The 23800-nt window shown below is 41.2% G+C and overlaps 1 protein-coding gene across 2 annotated transcripts in view; it reads left to right on the top strand.

The window, feature by feature from the left end:
- Positions 1–453: 453 nt before the first annotated feature.
- Positions 454–23800, top strand: part of sdk2a (sidekick cell adhesion molecule 2a) — a 165439-nt gene continuing 142092 nt past the window's right edge. For both annotated transcript variants that reach the window (XM_017461828.3, XM_047149719.2), the window contains exon 1: positions 454–1069. In XM_017461828.3, coding sequence (XP_017317317.1) covers positions 988–1069 — 82 coding nt within the window. In that variant the 5' untranslated portion in view covers positions 454–987. The remainder of the gene's footprint in view (positions 1070–23800) is intronic.

The raw sequence follows: 23800 nt of genomic DNA, 5'->3' as shown, positions 1-23800 counted from the left end.
GATTATATTCACTTAGCTTCAATAGGCCTGAGGCTGTATGAATTTCATAGTCCTTTCAGACCTCTAAGTCAGAGTTGGAGTGGCAATTGGTGTGGTAAGGTTTTTTTTTTTCTTTTCTTTTTTTCCAGAGTGGCTACCTGCTGGAATATCTCTAATGACTTGGAGCTGTCATAAATGGTACACGTGTGGAAACGTGTGTGCTTTGTTTAAAACAAAACAACAACAACAACCAAAAAGTAATGCACATTTAGCACTAAGTAGACTACACTAAGGCAGTGCTTCTTAATGTCGTCAGCACTCCCCAGGCATCCCAGACAGCCAATATATTTAATCTGCTCGAGCTGGGAAAACACACCTCTGCGCTAAAGCGTGAATGTGCAGTCCTCAAGGTGAGGGTCACGCACTTCGGCCACGCGCCGCACGGTGGCGATCCTATTCCAGCGCCGGCTGCCTCACTCATTCACCCGCACCCGTACAATTACTCGTGGCTGAGCTGAGCTCAGGGTGTACGGCGAACGCTGAGGGTGGGGGGGAATACATATGCCAAAGCGAACGGGATCGCCCTTGTTTTTCCTCCAGTTGTTTGCGCGGCTCGCTGATTCTACACCGCCATCTCTCCCTCGCGGACTGGAATGGAATCTCGCGCGCGACACAACTTCACCGAAGGCGGCTTTACGCTGAGGCAGTCTGTCTGCTCGCTGGTTTGTGTGGAGTCGACAGATTGAACTCTTTTCCAGCAACTTTTTAACGGAACCCGGGATACTAACGAGCAGACGCGTTACTGTGCAGTCCGTCTAATTCTTCAACCAGCCTTATTCGGGTTTATTCACATTCATTCAGACAGACTGAGCGCGCGTGACGCACCGCAATCTCTCCGAGCGCGCGCGCAGGGAAAAAGTGGCACTGACTTCCGAGCAACACGTCCTCTCTCTCTCTCTCGTTCTCTCTCTCTCTCTCTCTCTCTCTCTCTCAGAGACTCTGAGGAAAATGTCCGGCTGTTTGTTCACCCTGAAGCGGGGGACCGGCTGGATTCTGCTGTTTTCCGTTTTTCACCTCACACATGCTCAAGGTAAGGACGCGGGTGTTTTCAATTTGGAAACGACTTCGAGTTTGGACACTCTTTTGATTTATTTATTTATTTGTTTGTTTGTTTGTTTAAAAAGCATTCGCTCCATCCTCGTTAAGAGTCGCCTCAGTGGGCTGGGATGCTGTGAGCGACATTAGCATTTTTAACATACAAACCTGTCAAGACTGTCAAATAAAGGTGTGTTTTGTTTCGAATATGACACACACACACACACACACACACACACGCACACACACATAACGGGTTGTGGAGTCTTCTTCATGGACATAGAGATCAGATTCCCTTCTTTACTTTTAAACAGTGGTCATGTGACCTAAATCCAGCTCGTTTTTAACACAGAATATTTTTTTTTGGTAAATATGGCTTCTTGGAGAGAAAAAGCACTTGTAGAGTGGCCACTTTATTTGCCCTGTAGCTGCACTTCCTGGACGTTAAGGTGCACTTTGTAGGAAATTACTGACTCTGGTCCATCTGTTGCTATGTATAATTTGTCAGCCCAGCTCTCCTCTGTCCATCAGTGGAAAGACCACCACAGGACCACTAGTGAGCAGATTTGATTTGAGCGGTGGACCATTCTCAGCACAGCGGTGACACGGTAGTGAGTGGTCAGATAACGCTTAAGACAAACTGTACAAGGATAAATAAACTAACTGTCTACAACATGGACCAACAAGGTAGGTGTGTTCAAAACCCCTCTTATTCCTTATACGTTCTTACCAGTTCTTACACACACTACCGTGTCAGTATGGAGGGCTTTTTCCACTGATGGATCGTGATGTGTCGTTCATGAACGGTTCGTTCATTTTGAACGAATCTTTAGTAATGAGTTGCGCTGCACATGCGCTGCAACATCCACATGGGTTCTGTACAGGAAACAGAAATGACTAGTTCACGTCTCGAGTCTTCAGGTTCGAGTCGTTCATTCATTACGTCACAGCCCCGCGGGATTCAGCCTACGGGGCGGTCACGGGATGAACGAACGACTCGGACCCGAAGACTCAAGACGTGAAGTAATCATTTCTGTTTCCGTGGAACAGACGTGACGGATGTGACGTGAAAAATGAAAGAACGACTCGGATCGGGAGGTGAGGTGAGGTGAACTAACAGACTGCATCGCCCGAAGACCTAATTCTAAGCTATTAATTAATCATTTCTCTTTCTCATAATTCAGCCTTGGCTGCGTTAGCCTATAGTTTATTTTTGGCGTAAGTACTAGATGTGCTGGGGAATTTAACATGTAACATTTTAATTATATTCAGCAGAAATGAACGAAATGACTCGAAAAAAGATTCGTTCATTTTGCAGAACGAGATTCAAAGATCCGAGTCAGTAAAATGATCAGAACTTCCCATCACTACTGATAGATAAAGTAGAGGGGGTGATGAATTGCCTAATGCAAAAGATGGGCATCATTCGATATTTATATACCTACAAAGTAACGAAAATGGTTCCTTGATAAAACAGCAGATATGTGTATGCACCCAATACTGTGGGCACTGAATGAGTATACTGTATGTATATATTTAAATTATATCTCACTGTGATTACAAATAGCCCGATTGAGCTAGTAACCACACAGTCTAGCAATACTGTCCAAGCTTCCTGGAGCGTTCTGAATCATAGCTGTAACATGCTCAAATGGCCCATTTACACCATACTGCTGGTTGAATCACTGCAAAGCGTTTTCTCATTCTTCAGGTCGTTGTGTGAGACGGTTGCCATTCATGTGCCAGTAAAGCAGCAGGTTGACCTCTGAAGATTAAGCTGCTGTCATGTTTTTGGATCAGAAATGGCAGTGATTGCCATTTTTCAGCAAATCAAATGACTTTCCATTTTGGTCTTGAGGAGATTTGACCTTTCGACATGTTTTGCTTTGTCAGTGGGGTCCCTTAGTTGCTGTAAAAATCATCCAGCTGTCCTGAGACAGATGGTTGATATACAGTCCAGTGATCCATTTTGTTCGACGGACCTCAAAGTACATGTCTCGGTGATTCATTAACTGCAAAGTGGCTCGGATCTGGTATTGTGCATTTGATAATCACAATACTTTAAGCACCCCTTTGCTGAAAGCAGCATAATCCTTCAGCTTCGTCTGTCTTTGAACAAGTCACACTATTATCCAAACGCTGCCAGCCTTAAAGGAGAATTACTCAGACATACCTGATTATGCATGGCACAGTGGCATGGCCACTTATTAGCTTCCTGCTCTGGTTGCGTAGGCTAGAAAATCACTACTCAGAGTTTGTTTAGAATCTCTCGTTTTTTTCCCTTATTGATTTAAACCTTGACCTTGCCTTCTATGTCCTTGAATGGCTTTAAGGGAGCAGGAACTAGAGATTAAAAGGCCACCACCCTCCAGTCAGTCAATGACCAGAGAGTGAAAATGTTCTCACTGCCACTGTGTGCTGATAAGCAATTATGGGAATCCACTTGGGGCTCCTTGGAGGTGTGAGACTGCACAGGTAACTTGGGGCTCCTCTTAGGAGAGGGTGCTCACCAGGAGCAGAGCCAGAAAGTGGCATGATCCTTCACAGAAGGTGGTATCAGAGCCACCAGCTTACTCTGTTTCATGCTCTCTCTCGCTCTCCTCTCACAAAGCTGGAGTATTTATTCTGGGCCTGCTCGCTAATGAGCCTCCATGCCACTGCCTCGCTGTGGTAAATAGAATGGGCTCAGTCATCCTCACAGAGCGTCTGGAGCTCAGAGGGTTGCATAAATTAGGGGAGCGTGAAAGCTGAACGGGTCCCTGGAGAAGCAGAGGTGTCTTGTGTTTGTCTGTTTTTTTTTCCCCTGTACCGAGAGACAAACACAATTCTCCTGCTGCATTAACAGTTTGCCGTGCTTTAATTCAAATGGGGAAACCTGACAAAGTCCGCGCAGGAACCTGCTCCAACAGTGGCACACATGCCAGCTTATTTTATATTCACTTAGATGTCTTAAGAAAATAAACCTCTGATGTCACGATTTTCACCTTGTGCAAGAAAAATCACAAAGAGGTCAAGTGGTGGTGAGGATCTCGGAGTACATTTTCGCGGTTTAGTCTAATATACTTGTGTGAGTCTGGGTGTGCATAACCATGTGTTTGGAAGAAATCATGGTTTCAGCATTGACATTCTGCGAGTCCAAGACGGAAAATTCAAGCGACAGCTTTCTGACATTTCACAATCATTAAATCTTGTGATTATATTTGATAATCCAGCATTGCTCAGAAAAGTCATTCTTTTGAAATACTCAAATCCTGACATGATTACAGGCATTCTATTCTGTTGTTCATTTAAGATCCTCTACAAATGCAACCACACGCAAATAAAATAAAAAAAAAGCACATGCGTATACGTCAAGTCGTCAGCACACATTAGTTTGTGCATAAAAAGGTCAGAATAACACAAGTTTACGATTTACTCAGATTTTACTTAGAGTTTAGACCTTAGAGATTCCCACTCTTTCTGCTTGTTCCCCACAAGGTCTGGGTTTGATGTCCCGTAAGTGTTGTAATGAGCAAGGAGGGATATGGTACTCCCATTGCCATGCCATAATTATGCACGCACACACACATTTTTTTGTGGCATATTTATCAGCATTCTGTGTGACACTTATTTAATTACATGTCTCCAAGGCTGGGTTTTCGAATGGGAACAGATGCCTAGTGACTTTAAAAAAAAAACCCCATCTGTTTCCAACTGCTCCAAAGTCCGGGGTGAATCTGGATGAAGCCTGATTCTAGCTGTGACTCGCCAGCCGGTGCCCTGCTGAACCATGTCTACTGCCACAGTCTTGCACCGTCTTGCACCGTTCATTCATCCAGTCAGGGTGCAGAGGTTGGTCAGGAGAATAGTGAAATCAGCAGGAAATCATGTACCCCGGTGACCCGCATATACTGCTGTGTAGATGGAATGTCAAATGCTCTTCTTTGTTTTGGCTCCTGGTTAATTTGCCAGAGGATCGATAGCAGTCTGATAGGAGAGGGAATGTCGCCTCTGCATGTGCACGCTTCAGGAGGCCTTTTAACCGACTCACTCGAGCGGCAAAACTGTGTTTGTGGTTCAGAATGGGAGTGTAATCAGATTAGTTTGGACTTTAGGCCTTGGCACACAAGGCCCTGCCCGGTAATTGGCATGAGCTGCAGGGGTATGACTGTCAGTGTGGATGTGGGGCAGAATGCGCCATGTCTAGCACCAAGGCCATGACACGATGCCATGTAATGTCACCCCCAAAGAGATGTGATTCTCTGCCCACGGAGCTTCTGTACTGCCATGCTGTGAAAAAACCCATTCCATTATTTCACTGTTTACAACGGCTGCCGGCTCAAATTTGCCCATTTTCTATGCGGATTTAGTCAGTTCTTTCGCAACCCAGTTCATAAAATTCCCCTTTGTGAAATAGATAGCATATTAAAGTCCTTTACGTCTTGATGTGATCAAAACCATTCCGGATACGTGAGTAAAACGATTCATTTGATATAATCTGATAAGGTGGAAAAGAAATGAAGAAAGGACAAAAAAAAAAGAAGAAGTAGGAAGAATAGAAAACGAAGGAAGAGTGATGGTATGTACTTCTAGATTAAATACTTGATGGAGGGGGTACCAATAATTCCACAGAAAACCCACTACTTCAAGGCTCATTTAAATCAAAGCCGTAAAGTGAGTTTTCTTTCCGTGTTGGGTTGTTTACTGACAGTGGAAGCAGAAGACCCCTAGGGTGTAATACGCTTAATAAATGTTCTACATGCGAACTTGCTTGGGGGGTGGGGGGGGTCATGGCAAATTACAATATAACCAGCAGGGTATAATTTGTACATTGTTGCCAAACTGTAAATAGAGTTTAAAATGAGTGGGTTGGTGAATTGTATGCAGTGAAGTGAAATATTAAGAAGAGAGCGACAGTGAGATTGTTGGGTGTGTCCTCACATGGTGAGGGGCGGATGCTCAGCCAGCGCCGAGCAGTCAAACCAGCCTGTTTCCTAGGAACAGACCTTGTTCACTGATTCATACAGAGCTTGGGATGGTTAGGACTACCTTGGGATGGCTCAACTGTACCGAAGAAGGAAATATGGAAATATGGTGGAATTGTGACTGTGTCATTTGCTCAGTGCATGCAGGCTTGTTTCAGCCCCTGGGCTTTTCAGTGTAAACATTTAAAGAACAGAGCACATCAGCTCAAAGAAAACTGCAATGAGAAACAAAGCCTGCTACAGCTCCTCTCTCATTCAGTCTCCCTCCCTTGGGATACTGTGAGCTTATTCTTGTCTTGTGAATAAAGTAGCAAAAAAAAAGGCACAGGCAAAAGAGACGTAGTGATATAACCACTGACAGAGATTGAAAAAGAGGGCGGGAGGGAGGGAGGGAAACAGAGTTTGGTTGTTGATTTTTTTCCCCCTTTATTTCACGTGTAAAATAAAAAAGCACCCATTTTTCTACAAAGGAATATATAAAAGAATGCACTCAGCTCCACTCGTATAGTTGTGTTCCCCCAAGTTCTGCAGGAGGTAGGGATTTCATCCAGGTATAGCCAATTAAAATGGATAAATTTACCCACCATACAACCTGGCTCTTATTGGAAAACACATCAGTAGGACATGGTGCAGTTCTGTGTCACTAACCATGGCATGGATTTGGTCATGAACTGTTGCTTTCATTAGTGGTAGTTCCTTTCAAGCAAGTCTATGCAGAGACAATTTTGGACAGAATGGTCTTAAGCATAAATAGGGCATCCTGAGCTCACTACCAGGCTTCAGCCTAACCAAATTTTACTGCTTCTTAGTACATGCTTCTTGATGTTTTTTTTCTTTCTCCTATATTCTGAATGACATGTTTTCTAGTAAAACTATGTAGTGCTTTTTATTTCAACACACTTTTGATGCAACACTGTATTTCCATTAGAACTATCAGAATGGAGGTCACTCAGATTTCTAGGGCTGTAACGATACACTCATGATTCAATTCGATTCACGACACCGGCTTCACGATTCGATTCTATTCGACAAAATGTTAATCAAGAAAAATTATGACCGAAAACACTCCTTTTTTTTTTTCATTTCAAAATCATAAACAATGCAAAAGAATGTCCATTTTTGTCTGTATTCAACAAAAAAAAATGTAACTACATTTTGGTGACAGGAAGATGTTGTTGTGGGTGAATACATAAAATGAGCACAAAGCATTAACATTTATGATAAAAGTATGACATATTGTGACCCAACTTTTGTTTGTGTATAACTTGTGTATAACGCTACTGTTGTTGACGTTGCTGTGGTTTATGGCAGTAAAAAAACGACAGGCTAATTAATGTTAAAATGCAATTTCAATGCAAGTCAAAAAAAAATACTGAATCCTTGAAGAAATTTAATAACCCTGTCATAATGTTTATTTTGGATTATTTTGAGATCTTTGACACAGTTCACATTTTCATTAAAAATAATACATTCGTGATCCTACGTAAAAGTATCATTTTGACATTTTTTCGTTGTATCAGTGCACAAACAATTAAGAAAGATCACAGACGAATCATTTATTTTTCCCATCCCTACAACAAAACACACATCATTCCCAATATTCTTTTCATGATCATTCACACTGTACATAACATGGGCCTTGTTTATAGTCTGCTGAAAGCCATTATTCTTTCTGTTTTAACGCAAGAAAGCCAGCCAAGTTGCCTTGCATAACAAATGAGTTAATGTTAATTAGCGTACTGTTAATGATAATTTGCTTGTGAGTAGGCTTGTAGCCAGTTGGCAAGTCTGGATTGAGTATTTAACATGGATAGTCATATTAAAACCTGTTAATGCTTTTTTATTAAAATTGATTTAGCAAATAAACAATTCAGAAAAGAACACTACGAATTCTCAACAGTGGTGCCTAATGCTGGGATGATGCATCAGGTACTACACAAGAAGTGTTGCCCAAGAGTGATGAAGCTGAACCTATTTTAGCTGTAATCCCGTTGCAGGGTTGAGTCAGTTGTGCATGGCCCAAGCTTGGACAATGACACAGTAGGGTTGAGACCCTGGTTGCAGGTCCTCACTTCGGCAGTCACGTCTCTGCGCATATTTGTTCAATATGGTTCAATATAAAAAAACAATTCTTATACATGCTGACCAAGAGGGCACTAGTACATTATGATTACTATTACTAGTACACCAAGATCCCCCCCCGAGGTCTGTTCCCACTTTCAAGGGGGGAAAAAATCATCTGAGTCCCTCTGAACATGCTGTGAGCCCACAGTTCCTGGACCATAGGGAGGACTATGCAGAAACCTCCCTCTCCTCTGTCTTGACATCGCGAAGGGTAAATGATGGAAGGGCTCTTGTGGCTCTTTGTGGCTGTGGGCATTTGTCACCGCTGCTCACGGCATTTGTCCTCTTCCAGTTCACCCATCTTCCCTCGGTTTTGGCAGGTAGTTGAGACCCCGGCCTGGCTTGGAGCCTCTGGATGCATCTTACATCTTACTGCTCGCTATTGATTAGCACAAATGCAACGCACTTCCTATTGGTGTGGCCAGAAGCCAGGGAGCATTGGATGGTTGGATGATGCTACCATTTGTCTCCTCATTATGTTCCCTGCTTTCCTTTTTTTCCCCTCTTTGCCTGTACCACAATACCCTGTAGTAATGCGTCTATAACTAGATCTTTGTCACTCACTTGCAGTTCCTCAAAATAAACTTCCTTCCTTGCATGGTAAATCTGATGAGGCATGGCCTGGAAGAAATCAAAGTATCGGGGTGGTCTCCTTCAGTGGGTCTGTATGTCTACACAAGGAAATGTGTGCATGTCACTGGCCTCAGCAGTAATATATGTGTGTGAATGCCTTGCCAATCAGGCTGTGTATATGTCAGTGATTCACCTCTAATCTCTTCATTCCTGCAGTCTTTATTCGAAGAGTCCGTGTGCTGTGTGACTTCGTTATTTGGCATTTCAGGAAATTCCAGGTCGATGGTGATATTTTGTTCATGCAAATCAAACATCTCAGAAATGTTTGATTTCCTGTCTGTGAGTCAGGAAATATATTGGGTCCTCATCTGCTCAGGCTGCTGTTGATGAGCTGAAACACCGGAGCAGTTGAGAGAAGAGACTTTAGTCTGCATGGACTTTCCCCCCCAAGGCCATGACTATGAATGCCTTGTAAAATTAACAGCTTCGCTAGACTTTTAGATTAGTAGCAGTTAATTAGGTCCATTGTTATGACAGTGAGGTATAAATCTTAAAAAAACGTTAATTCCTATGTGGCATAGGCTTGTGGCCTGAATGATTTAATAGTAGCTTGTGGAGTTTTGATAGACTGGGAGGTTAAACGTTCTAACTGTGGTGTGTGGCAATTTGCACCTCTCAGAGCAAAGAAGCCTGACAGGAATAAAAGAGATCCTTGACAGATATGTTTGGCTATTTATTTTCATTTCAAAGCACAAAAGTAGAATCCAATAATATCGCTTTGATGTGTTTAAACAGATGTGAAAATATGCTCGGAATGCTTAACTACCGCAAATTTTGTCTGAGAGCTACCCAGGTGCATGCAATTGCCTGGCAGGCTTTAACATGATGACGTTGCAAGTGGGACATGAAACGCATCCAGAGCTGGCTGCCACATGAGCTAAATTCACCATGTCTGCCATTTAAATCAATTCTGGTCAGTGAGGGACGGAGTTCAGAGGAGAACTCTTTTTTAATATCTACTGCCACAGCTACTGTATCTCAGTTTATTGGATTCAGCAGCAAACCTCTGGCACTGTTAATAACTGTTGGGCGACTTTATAATATAAATCATTTTATTGATTGCACTGCTTCAGAGCTCAGGTTTGTCACTTACTTGAACCCATGAGAACTAATGCAGCGAATAACCAGAAATCAGTTTCAAAATGTATACACTTATATAGAAAGGTCAAAAAATGCACTGAAGAAGCTTTTGTTTTTTGAAGTAATCCAGAAAACTGAACGTAATACACAACATTTAAGCATTCAGTCTCCTAACTTAAACTATTTTTAAACTGTATTTGGAAGTGATAGAAAAATGTATCTTTTGTTATAATGCTCAGGATTCCTTTATGTAGTTAGTAAGCAATAAGACACACTTATTAGAAGCCACAATCCTTAAACATCACATTACCATAGCATTAAAGTGCACCTATTGTGGTTTTTCAAATATTACCTTTCAAATATTATATTTCATGTAGTTTTATATAGAAGTTCCAAAAACAAAGTGCACGACAAATGGAGTTATTGACTCCCAAAAAAAGGAAACGATTCTGAACAGCTGAAACGAGTCGTTAGTAATTACAGCCTTACTTCCTGTACTAATCTACAGGTTTGTAACAAAAAGCCCCGCCTCTGGTCTTCATTGGCTGCTCACTGACAGCGGTAGACCGATCACAACATACTGGGACATCTGACCAATCAGAGCAGAGTATTCTCTCTGAAAGGAGGAGTTTAGAATGAATCATTTAGAGCGGATCATTTAACGATTCGTTTGTGGCACTGGGGAAAAAAAGGTAATACTGCAGTTTAAATTATGTGCACATTAAAGCGTTTTTTGGCCTTAATGATATGCATGTAAATCTATTGTAGGAGACCTTTAAAACAAAAGTAGACACATTTCAAAACCATAATAGGTGCGCTTTAAGAATGACTCAGTGTAATGAATGATCATTTTTGAAGGATGGTAATGGTTAAAAAGTCCACCGTTTCAGACACGAGTACCCAGAACATACTGAGGGAAATTCTGACATGAACCTCTAACTGTCTCACATGTAATTACCCTGGAAGCAGAGCTCATTTTATTCAGGCCTTTGAACAGTTTTCGAACAGTCAAGCATGTATTAATGTCTGCAAAGTACATGCAGTAACCCTGCATCGTAGAGCACTGAACGGTGCTGTCCTGGTTTTTGCTTGGCTGAATTCATATTTTCAGTGTGATTTCTTTGGTCAGAGTTGTGAGTGTGAACATCAGCATTCAGCATAGTCCGTCATTGAGATGGAGCATGCCATCCATTCCATTCTGGACATCACATTCGCCACCAGCGTATAAAGCGCTCTGGCTAAGAAGCCTATCTTATACACTCTACCCTCTGGTAAGGTCAGACCTCCTCTAAACAGTTTTATTGTTTTCTTCTGAAGCATCTTGTAAGACAATATCTCGGGCTGATGCACTTTGACTTGGACAACCATGGCATACAAAGGTCACTGATGTATGAAGGGAAGGGAAGAAGTAGAAGGAGAGAAAAAAAATATTCCAGACATATCAAAGATGTCATGGCTGAGGGGAAAGGACGCTTCCGTCAGCCCGAATCAGTACAGCATCCCATGATCTGAGCGAGAGCCTGACGTCAGGGCCCAAAGCTTCAGACCTGCGGGGTTTCAGGACTGAAAGCTGACACGCACAGACACACACACAGCTCTAATTTAAGAGTCAGATGGTATACCTAAATATACTTTTTGAATGGGTAACTCCTCTTGAGTTGCTGATTAGGGTTATATAAATTGTTGTTTCGCTCAAGATTGTTAACAATTTCAAACAGTGATTTAAAGTGAATTAAAAACTGCTTAAAATTTTTGGACCAAAAACATCAGAGATTATAAGGCAGCAGTTTACATGGAAACTTGCCTGCTAATGCTGGTGATGAACAAAATAAAGAGCTGAGAATGCTAAGGCTGAATCTGGTAATCGAGTGTTCTATCAAGTATCCTCATGACTAACTGATTCGTCAGATAAAAAAGTTGTCCAATAGGGTTTGTGATTTGTTGATAAAAAAGAGTAAGTATAAAAGTAAACACATAGTAAGCATCATTATATAGTCTAAATCAACTGTTTTATTATTATAATTGATATATTTTTTGAAAATGTCATAGTATGAGAAGATATTCAGTCCGCAGTGTATATAGTGGGGGTCAGTTTCCTTTCTATGTGGAAAGGAATTTTCATTAGGCTGAACTTAATTATTCATATTTAAAATTAATATAATGCATATTTCAAATTATAATATTAAACCATACTAATTTGATTATGAATATGAAATGTAAGAAATGATTGAAAATCCTGTTTATATATATATATATATATATATATAGGTAGCCTATAGTGCCAGTAGAGAGGGGACTCACTCCACTAGAGAAAGTTCTATTTTAAGGGAATGTTTATTATAATATAAATGCACAATATGGCTTATTTACATAAGTAAATACTTTATAAAATTATGTCTATAATTTTTCATATGGCAGCATTGATCAATGGTCTTTTATAAAGTTTCAACCTAACCTACTGTTAACAGGTTAATAAAATGGTTGCCTGCGAATACCAGAGTCTGGTGCCTTGCCTCTGTGAATGGATGCTTCCTGTTTAAATGCTGCAGCATGGATGGTATGAAGTTGTGAAGCTCCAGCTCCATGTTACAGAGATTACAGACCAGTTACATATATTTTCTTTTAGTTTGGATGTGAAGTGTTCCCAAACAGGTTCAGTCCGTCCTACTTTCTCTCTGTGCCTCCATGAATTCAATTTGCAGTCTAATGTATATTCATATACACTCACTCTGTATATTATTAGGAATACTTGTACACTTCCACATTCATGCAGTCATCCAATTCACTGAAACTGGGCAGTTTCAAGATTGGAAACAGACCAGGCAACATATTTTCCAATCTTTAACTGTCCAGTTTTAGTGAGCCTGTGCCAATTGTAGCCTGGTCGTGGTTGACAGCAGTCGGACCCGATGTGGCACTTTGTTGCTGTAGCCCTTCTGCCTCAATGTTCAATGTGCGGTGTGTCCTGAGATGCTTTTCTGCTCACCATGGTTGTAAAAAGTGGTTATTTGAGTTACTAAAGCCTTTCTGGCAGCTCAAACCAGTGAGGCCATTCTACTCTCATCTCTCATCAACTTTTGCCCACAAAACTGCCGCTCACTGGATGTGTTTTGTTTTCCTCACCATTTTGTTTTGCATAAAAATCCCAGAAGATGAGCAGTTTCTGAAATATTCAGTGCATCCCTTATGGCACCAACATCCATGCAACGGTCAAAGTCTGTGAGATCACATTTTTCAGCCATTCTGTTTGATGTGAACATTACCTGAAGCTGTTGACCTGTATCTGCATGAATTTTGCATTGAGCTGCTGCCACATAATTGACTGAGTGGATAAGTGCTTAATGCACATTAACAGGTAGAATCTTAAAATGGAGGAATACATTTGTTAATCAGTTTTGGGTAGAAAAGGGGAGCTCAGCTTGTTAAAAGTTTAAGGCTATCAGAACACATTTACAATACTGCAGTCTGAACAGCCAGAAGAGCTTAAACACAGCCTGTTTGCACCATAGGGCATTCAAGAGGGAAAATATAATTGTTCAGCCAGAAGGCTAAGAGAGGGAAGTGTGAGGAGAATAAAAGTCAGGGGAGGCTGTGTAAAGTATAATTATAGATAATTAGTTTTCACAGTGCAATGAGATACTATCGGTCAACATAACCTAGCTTATGTTTAACACTATGGTCCTTTGTTTCAGAAACAGCTATCTGGTGTTAATCATCTTAATAATCCTTATAAATTCGTGCGTGCATGCATTTTTCCTTCACTCTCTTCAATACCTTTTAATGCACTCTATTTAGGAATGAGGCACAGATGTTTGCATCACATAGTGGGCTGTTCTGTTTGGTTCTGGAATAGAGCAGTATTGAGAGGAAAAGATGACAAGTATAGAAAATGTTTACATTGGATATATATATATATATATATATATATATATATATATATATATATATATATATATACACACTGCTAAAGGTAGATCTGAAACCTTCTTTTCTCTATTCAGACATTAGATTAGAAAAAAGTAGAGATGGCATGATGCCACTTTTTCTTTTCCCATAACAATTCTAAAATACTAAATACTAAAACCTTGTGTATCATCTCATATCAATACCCATTCTATATTTTTTTCCCGTTAAAACCAACTAAGCTTTAAAATTATGTTTCTAAATATATTTTGGAAGCATTTCACTTTTTTAAAAATACATGAAAAGACACATAAAAAAAAAACATGACTTGCACAAAACGCCCGGGTTACGCATGCAACGATGAGACGTTGCCTGAGCTTCACGCTGTGGGAAGCGCCCTCACGCCTGACTGGTATCTGAAGCTTGTGTAACATCATGACTATTGATAGGCCTGCTGTGATCAGGTGACGTGGCAGTTAAGTGTGTCGCGTGATATAAAAACGGCACCTGTGAACCGCACCAGCCTCTATTATCTGAAGCGAAGACGCAATTCACAGGCATGCGCCAGTATGACAAAGCTATGCAACGTCTTATTCCCTTTTCAGGGAACAGGGTTAACCCAGGTATTCCCTTTCAAAGGGAACTCACCATTGAGTGAGTTTCACACTGTGGGAACGAGAATACCCAAGAATACAGAGAATACCCATGAACGTGTGTAGCGTAGATCACCACGCTGCAGCACACAAAACCTGTAAGGGTACTAGTGGAGGCAACTCCCCTAGTGGAAGTGGAATGAGCCCTTATGCCCAGAGGCGTAGCGAGACCACGCACCTCATAAGCGATAGAGATTGCTTCCACTATCCAATTACAGACGCACTTCTTTGACACAACATCATTTCTACTGTAGCCGCCAAAGCAGACCAGCAGCTGCTCCGACTTACGCCACTGGCCAGAGCAGTGGACGTAAGTACAGCGAGTAAGAGTAAGTACTTACTGGACACAATAGGTACAAGTTCTATTGTTCAAATGTGAGGAACGGAGGAGGACAGCCACATGGACCCTGATTGTATAAGGAGCCAACCCTGCTGAAAAGCATCCTTGTAAGAACTACAGTCCTGGGACTGTAGCTATTGCGCAGTTTACTGTGCAACTGTGCACTAGGTGCGCTAATGTTCAACATGGTCTCTACAACCTCAGTTATGAGACCAGAATCTATGAGCTGGTGCCACTCAGGGGCCAGACCCACAGTTTCCATAGTTTCGGCCGAGGGTGATAAAGCTCTGGCTTGAGACAGTAGATCCCCGTGGATGGGAATCTCCCAAGGAGTGCAGCAGCAGGGATAATATCTCTGAAAACCATATTCGAGCTGGCCAATAAGGTGCTACTAGCAGAAGACATAGACGGTCTTGCCAAACTCTCGCTAGAACTTTTGGGAGCAGAGTGATCGGGGTAAGCGTACAGATGTGACCTCTACGATATGTGCACCATGGCATCCAGCCCCAATTGGTGTGGGAGGAGTGAGGGTGAACTCCTTGGAGGCAAACACATCCACTTCTGCTTGGCTGAACCTCCGCCATATGGACTCCACCACTTGTGGATGGAGCCTCCAATCCCTGGGCCTCAGCCCCTGCCTCGACAGGATGTCTGCCCCTACATGTTGCCTGGAATGTACATTGCACTCACTGACAACAACTTTCCCTCCACCTAGAGAAGAATTAGTTGTGCCTTCCTGAACAGGGGGCATGCACATAACCCTCCCTGGTGGTTGATATATAAGACCACCGCTGTGTTGTCTGTCATAACTAATGCATGGTGACTTCTCAATTGAGGAAGAAAGAATATCAGTGCTAGAAATATGGCCCGCATTTCTAGGTGATTTATTTGCCATTCCAGATGAGGGCCGCACCAGAGACCATGAGCTGGACAGCCATCTAAGACTGTGCCCCAGTCCATGAGGGAGGCATCGCTCTTGCTTGCTTGCTGTGCCTCCCTCGCACTAGCACTGACCCCAGCTCCACTCGTGGATGCCCAGGCAAACTTAACACGACGAGAAAGGAACTGGTTGAACGCCGCTGTATGTCGAGCTCACTCAGCAAATCTCCTTGGTAGGCCTGCAACACAGCCATTGTATGCAGTGACCCACAAGCGAGACCCGTTGCCGCATAGGCCTTGCCCACCAACACCGAGGTGGCCTTATATGGCTTGGATGGCAAAGCTGGCCCCTCTAAATTACCTGCTATCGATGGAGAGAGGTAGATCGCAAGCCCTCCTCCACCTATAGCATAGCTAAAAAGCCATGCCGTTCATTCCCCACGATGGCAGAATAAGCCGACGTCATAAGGTTATAAATGCGGCTAGTGTATGGTTTTCCCCAGAAGCGTGATATTTCATCATGCACTTCTGGAAAAAAGGGGAGTTTTCTGCGGTGTGAGGGAGATTTATTTTCACTGGGGAAAAAGTGCTCGTCCAGCCTGCTACGAACCACTTCCTCTTCCCTGGGCCAGTCTAGATTTAGTTTTCCAACTGCCTCAGTAATCACTTCAAGCAACTCTTTATATGCTTGAGAGCTGTTCTCAGTTTTTAGTGCATTGGCATCCCCTTCTGGCTCCTCTGAGTCAGAGAGGATTTTTTTCTTGTTTTTTGGCTTTCCATAGTGGAAGGAGGAGTCGCGACACAAGCTCCAAAATCCAGCGGAGAGCCAGACCCAGAAGACAGAGCAAGAGATAGAGCAACGCTCGTCTTCCAGATCCATAAGAGATCCAAGAGATTCGCGAGGCTCTGAAACCAAACTCCCTTTGGCCGAGAAGAGAGCGAGCCGCAAGCGGAGCTGCCTAATTGTAGACTTCTCGAGGCTGCCCTGGTGTGCTCCATCCCTAGACATTTCACACAGAAAGTGTGTCTGTCCCCCTCCATGATGAAACCGGAGCAAGGCATGACACACTTCCTGAATTTTCTCTCACTCATACTTTTCTCTCTCATTTTTTTTTAAAGGGACAGAAGAGTAAAGAGATTTTTCTTCCTTTCTTTGAAAAGATAGAGAGAAAATGAAGAGTCTTTTTGTGAGTGTTACACAAACGACTGACATGAAGTCTCGACGAAGATAATAAGGCTGACGGCGTGGTTCACAGGTTAGGCCGTTTTTATATCACGTGACGCATTTAATTGCCACGTCACCTGATCACGGCAGGCATATAAATAGGCATGATATTACACAAGCTTAAGGTACCAGACACACGTGAGGGTGCTTCCCACAGCGTGAAGCTCACGCAATGTTGAGTTCCCTTTGAAAGGGAACCACAGCGTTTTTTAAATTCAGTTTAACATTTTCATTTACATGGCCAAAAAATATTATTAAGTATAAAGTATAAATATAATAAAATCTAACAGAAAATATAGTGGGAATATATAATGTCTCTCTTTATACGTAAACATTTACAGTTCCAAAAAAAAAATCTTTCCAAGTTCAGTTCCAATCTTTTCCATTTATTAGAGGATTGGATTGAATTCGTTCACCCCCCCAAACCCCCCCCCCCCCCCCCCCCCCCCGCCCTCTGATATTCAATCCACAGTTTTTAGCTGTTATCAGCCCAATGGTGATCCTGGGTATCGTGGAATCTCTAAAAAAATTTAGCCTTTTGATGAAAACAGTAAATAGTTTAAGTCACATTTTATTCATTTAGTTATTGTTATATTTAGAGTAAATTTAATTGATGAAATACTACAGCTCTTTAGTCAATATAAACAAAACTAAAGGTTTTGGTCTTTAATTTCTCAAATTTCCCCAATGAACAGCAGATTGATTTACAGATTATGGGTTTACTAAATCTCCTTCTTTGATGTCTTTTGTTGAAATACATTTTCTGCAGTGGCTGAAATTTCCATAAAGCTATGATTGAGCTCTTTCATATAGAAGTGGGCTTATTTAATAATGTTACTCTAAGGAGCACTTATTATGCTGCAGTCAGTTAATAAAAGTAAATTAATTTCAATGAATGTAGCGGGGTATCATCATTTATTCTAGTTTAAGCTAGCTAAACTAAGCTTAACAACACAGACGGGAAAAATGCATTTCCCTTCCTTATCTAAAAATAACATAACATTTTTATACTCTATAACAAGTAAAGATATCATGGTATTATAGCATTTTTCCCCAAATACTCAGTGTTACTATACAGTATGCATACACAGATCTATGCAGCGATGTGTGAAACCACAAGGGCACCCGATTTCCCCTTGCTTATTGCCGTGTGCGGCCAAGTGTATAGTGCGCACGTGTGTTCATTAATTCCTTTGTATAATTGCCTTTACAAAACGAATGAGCAAAATGAAAGGAAAAGTTTCTCCATTGTCCAATCAACCAGTTCTGACATTTTCGTCTAGTTTTTATATCCTGAGGAAAATGTAATTACATTTCAGCATATATTCAGAGGTGAATTCTTATTATTTACTTTTTGCCATGGGAAAGAGGTTGTTGAAGATGTTTCCCCTCAGTGTTCCACAAAATTAAGTGCAAAACACTGTGTGAGTGAAATTACACTTGATTGCTGTGTAATTGGATGTACAGTAAGTATTCAAAAATTGTAGACCACTACCAAGAACTGATTTTATTCCCTATGTAAGTAAAAAAAAAAAAACAACACCAAAAAAAATTGTGTACAGAAAGCATAAGCAATCATAACAGCATCAACATATGGTCTTCATCATTAAAAGACAACAAAAATTAATGTTGGGTGGTAATTAACACCGTGATAAATATATCTGTTGCCTTGAATAGAAAAACATATGTTCTCACATCAGATAAAAAAAAAAAACAATGAGAAAGTGTGTGAATAAAATATACAGCTTCATACTGCAACATTGTTCAATTCTTGATTTCTGATTGGTCAGAAGTAGGGCTGCAACAACTAATCGCTAAAATCGATAATAATCGATTATGGAAATCGTTGTCAAGAATCTCATTAGCGATTAGTTGGTCTGCGTGCAGCACTGGGTACGTTTATTCATTGCGTTACTTGTGTTCTGAAAACATCAGTGAGTAAATACTAAAGTTGTGTCCCAAATGAAGTACTATACACTTACACTATGCACTATCTACTGTACAGTCTATGAATTTTAGAAAGGTAATATCATCTCAACTGGAACACTATCGGGTTTTTTTACTAACCGGAAGCCTTTTCCCCGTCGACTGCACATGACATCAAACGCACGTAATGTGACGCCGCTAGCTTTAGCAGATACCCAGAGTCAACGACAGTTAATTTCTTCAGTTTAGTGTCTATGTCAGCGTTACATTTTATGCCCAACATGACCTCAGTCACCATCAGACGGAGGCGTAATCGTCAAGTGACAGCGGAAAAAAGTGGACGACCTCCAAGTCCTCTAAGGCAGGGGGGCATTTTATATTAAATGCCACGAAGAAGATCAAACTTTACGAAGCGGAGCTTGTGTAGCACGGACACACGGCAGTGATGCACGAGCACAAACTTATGTTTTTATCCCAAAATGCTACACAGTCTGCAAGGGGTTGGGGAAACCGGTGCAAATTGCTTAAATGGTTTAGTTCAATTCAAGTTTATTTTCATTATATGCTGTATTTGTGTGATACAGTGTAAATTCTGTAGTTCATTATAACGGAAGTGATCTACCACTATCACTCGCAATATAGACATGGTGATAGTTTATATATATATGTAGTCTTTTGCAGAAATGTTTGTTGGTAAATGAGACCTTTTATCTGTACTCATGTTCGATGCACGTGACTCAAAGAGGTGTTTGGGCATGTCATGCTGTGATGATGTCACACGATGAGTCTTTCAAGCTCCTGCGAATATTGCGGGCTTTGCTTGATTTTGCATTATCGCTATATTATTACATTATCGCAAATCGCTAATTCCTTGAGGGACTGTCTTTTTAAACAGCTGCTCATTTTGTATCACACTCAGAGAAAAGTGCTATTTGCCCTTTTCTGCATATATGAGCTCACAGATTCCTTCGATGTGTCGGTTTAATTGACAGCGGAGAGACAGGCCCTGAGAGCAGGGCCAATTTTGCGCTCTTGCCTTTTTGGTTGCACCACTCTGGAGCCCCAAACAATTGTAATATTTAGCAAATTGCTGTGATATATGAGAAATAAAACACGTCAGGATCATAATAGCGTTTCCCCAACCTATCGCTGATTATTTTCCTTTAACAGCACTCCCTGTCGTGTTTTATTCCTTACATATTATATACAGTATTTACAGTTCTAAACATATACTTAAGTAATGCATTTATCGATAACAGAAGTTTGGGTTAGTTTTGACAATTAGTAAAATGAAAGGAGATGTCGCTGGTGCACTCAGACCTACGTACCGTAGCCCAGAAGTGTTACATATGCGTTGACATATGATGCTGGCGGTAATAGGCGCTGAGGCTTGTTAGCATTTCATTACTGAAGAGAAAGCTATCAGCATGCGGGCAGGCTGCGAGGTGAGCTGACGGCTCCCCCTGACCTGCCTATTGATCCTGCAGCCTCATTAAAGCCTCTTGTCCAGTTGGCTTTCACGCAACAGACCCGTCACTGTACTCACCAGAGATGAAGCCATGGCAGAAAGCACACACACATGCACATGCACACACACTACGTACTGCTGCCTTCCCTATGCAAACATGAGGTTGGTGGTTTTTAAGAGATTTAATCATGCCAGTGTTGTGAGAGCTTTGGCGCCTTTCCCTTCCTCTGAAAGCTTAATTTATTAATGGAGCCCTAGCACACAGGCTGGAGAGAATGGAAAGCTTGAGGATGAACAAAAGATGCCCATGCAGTCTGGGGGTGGGGGGACGGAGGGGGGGGGTCATAAAGGAAGTTGGGTCATAAAACACTTCATTAAGACCTCATTCTTAATGGAAGAGCAGAGACAGTTCTATCCCTCGAATCTAGCTCCTTTTATTTGATGTGTGCTTCCCAAAAGTGATTGTATTCATTAGTAATGAATGTAGCGGACATGCTCTCTAGTTGCAACTTCTACATCAGATGCAAGTTAAAAGTTTATCAGGATTCAGTCAAGCAGGTTTTACTCAAGTTTTGTCAGTGAAAAACTGGCTCATGGCCTAAATTAGGCTCTTTGATTTTTACCTCAAACCTCAGGCCATCAAAAATATTCCCTGCACAATGGACGATAAGCACGCCCATGTGATTTGGCCCTATTTTTTGCACACATGCACATGTACACCTATTAGCTAATGGCTCGTTAGCAGCCAGCGTTCACACCCTGCACTATTCCATGCAATTAAGAGCTTGCCGTAGAGATGTTACGAGGCAGAATAACGTGCTCGGTCAAAGAGATTTAAAAAAAAAAAAAAAAAAAGGGCCTAATTAATTCCCACTCAAATTAACGATTTCTCATTTCAAAGGCACTAAAACAGCTTTTTAATATTGAGTTATACATCGTTTGAGCTGTTATTGAGGAGCGAATGCTTATGGTAGGCTCTGAAATCAAAAGCCATTGTTGCTTGACAGAAGCTACCTTTTCCAGTGATTACGTGCGTTATTAATTTGTGAGATGAGGGTTGCTGTCACAAGCTCAAAACGGTGGGCCTGCATTTAAGAAGAGCTGTTATGAATGACACTCAAGTCTAATGAATGTGAATACATTTATAAAAATAGGCTTCTGAGTAGATCGGGAGTGATAGACACATTGACTAGGATGGGCTGATGAGAAGGGACCAGGATGCTGGAGATAAAATGCAGCACTTACTGACAAACGCACACACACACACACACACACACTGACCAGTGAGTTGCAGTGTATCCTGAGTGCGGTGTTGACCCCACACTCATCTCTTCTCCTGACATGTGTCACATTGCTTTTAATGGTTCTTTATCGAACCGTTATTGATCGCAGTGTTTACTCTTTGTTCTTACACTAATTCAAGGAGACGAGATGTTCCATTTTTCTTCTTGCATACAAATTACACCTGATACATCTTGGTGCTTTAATGACTGCTGGCAAAAATAAGGCAGAAGCTGCAGCAACAAATTTACATCTCCCCACACTACAGCTGTATCAGTCAGCCATGTGGAGCACATTGGAGCTAAAACAATGCATCAACAGCTTTCCTCTTCTATCATTCATAACCATTATCGAATATTGCTCTCTCTCTGTGACTGCGTATTAATTCAGATGGTTGTTAAATGACGGCGCATTGACTGATGTTTGTCTTCAAATAAAAGTAAATTGTCTTTACGTCACAGACATGAACCCTACTGTCTCGCTCTAATGAAAGGAAGCAGTACTATTATTCTTTCCTGGCCTTTCAGTTTTGCCGAATGTCCAGAAGAAGAACAAAAGAATGATCGCCGTGCCCCCTCATAGTATAGTAGTCACAGAACATGCTTCATTTAGTTATCCTGAGGTTCTCTACAAGTATTATAAACAATTTTCTCTCCTTAGTACATGGAGCTGAATCCAATCTACATAGACTTAAGACACATGCTCCCTTAAATTAGATAGCCTTTGCAAGCAGCATTTTGTAGTCTTCTGGTAATCAACATTAAAAGGCTTTTCCTCTCCTCAGCGAGCATGCAGTCGGTGTGTACATTCTGCTGGGAGCTCAGATAAGCAAGATCACAAAACACAAATATGCAAATAGGTTCATCTGGCTCTCTCTAGGCAGCAGTTTTAATTGATTAATTGTAGCTATTTATTTGATCAGTTGCAGCTTAGTAACCCAAAACGTTATTTGTCGAGCTGTTTATTACGGAAGCATGATTTGTGTGGGGATACCTATGAATACATATTAGAGCAACATTTACTTGGTAAAATTGCCGTTGTGTTTGGTTTTTTATTTATTGTGGTTTATGATATACGATGATATATGACTTAATCCGAAAAAAGGACTAGAAGATTTCACCCATACAATACATGCATACACAACAGGTTGTACATACATATATAGGAATCTGAGCTATTGGACCTGAGGTCAATTTGTTTCTCCCTAGATTCCATTGACATTCAAAGCCAAGTTATTACTAATCAATCCACTCACGAATATCTGCCAATAATGTAAAAGTTAATCCAATTTTAGCTAATCTAAGAGTATTTCTGCTGCCCTTTAAAAGGCTTTTGGGTTAATAAAACAGAAGTTGTTAACATTTGCTTCCCTTAGTTAAAGGTGCAGTAGTCAATATTTTTCATTTCTATCTAGTACAAATACGTTTGGAGAGCAGTTTTGAAAATTAACATCTGGTCTGGAATATCTGTCTGTGTTTGGACCGGCCTCTCGTCAGTCATTTTATAGACACATCCCCAATGCCCCTTTACATCCTCATAAATCATTATGAGGAGAGGTTGCACCTTTATAGCCAAGTATAGTAACTTGGCTTTCAGGCAGTTGGATATCCGAGTGTGCTTGAAAGTGATGTCATGACAGTCCATGCTAATGGTAACTCTACTTCAACCATGATAAATTTTGGAGGCGGAGCTTTGTGTACATGGGTGGAAATGGGGGTGGGCTCAATGAGTAAAAAAAAAATAATAAATTAAATGTTTAAACTCCACCCATTGTGTTTACATAACGTTTATATAATCATTTCCATTTTTAGTATTCTTTTGAGGCCAGAATGTGAATATGGACATATATTGAGGAGGGTTTTACTATTCACAAAGAAGACTCCCAAGTTCTTATTCGGCACACATTCTCATAAATGTTTTCTTTTTTTTTTATATGTTTTGAATGTACTTCTTCAACTTCTTCGGATCCTTTAGATCAGGTACGTAGAAGACCCTAAGGACAGCAGAAATATCATCTATTTAAGCGCATAATAGACTTTTGGATTGATGACACATATAAGAGTGTTTGAATAACAGCATTGCAGTAAATGCAACAAGCTAAAAGAAGGAGTTGAATACATTTCCTCAGCTTGTATGCAGCACCCATTTTGTGTATATAAACACATGCAGCATCAAGTGTGCATGTGAGAGAGAGAGAGAGAGTGTGTGTGTGTGTGTGTGTGTGTGTGTAGGCACTGTAGGCAAAGACAT

Source organism: Ictalurus punctatus, chromosome 2 (genome assembly GCF_001660625.3).
Source record: "Ictalurus punctatus breed USDA103 chromosome 2, Coco_2.0, whole genome shotgun sequence".
Lineage (NCBI taxonomy): Eukaryota > Metazoa > Chordata > Actinopteri > Siluriformes > Ictaluridae > Ictalurus > Ictalurus punctatus.
Note: the sequence above shows the minus strand (reverse complement) of the source record. Positions and strands in the feature narration are given on the sequence as shown.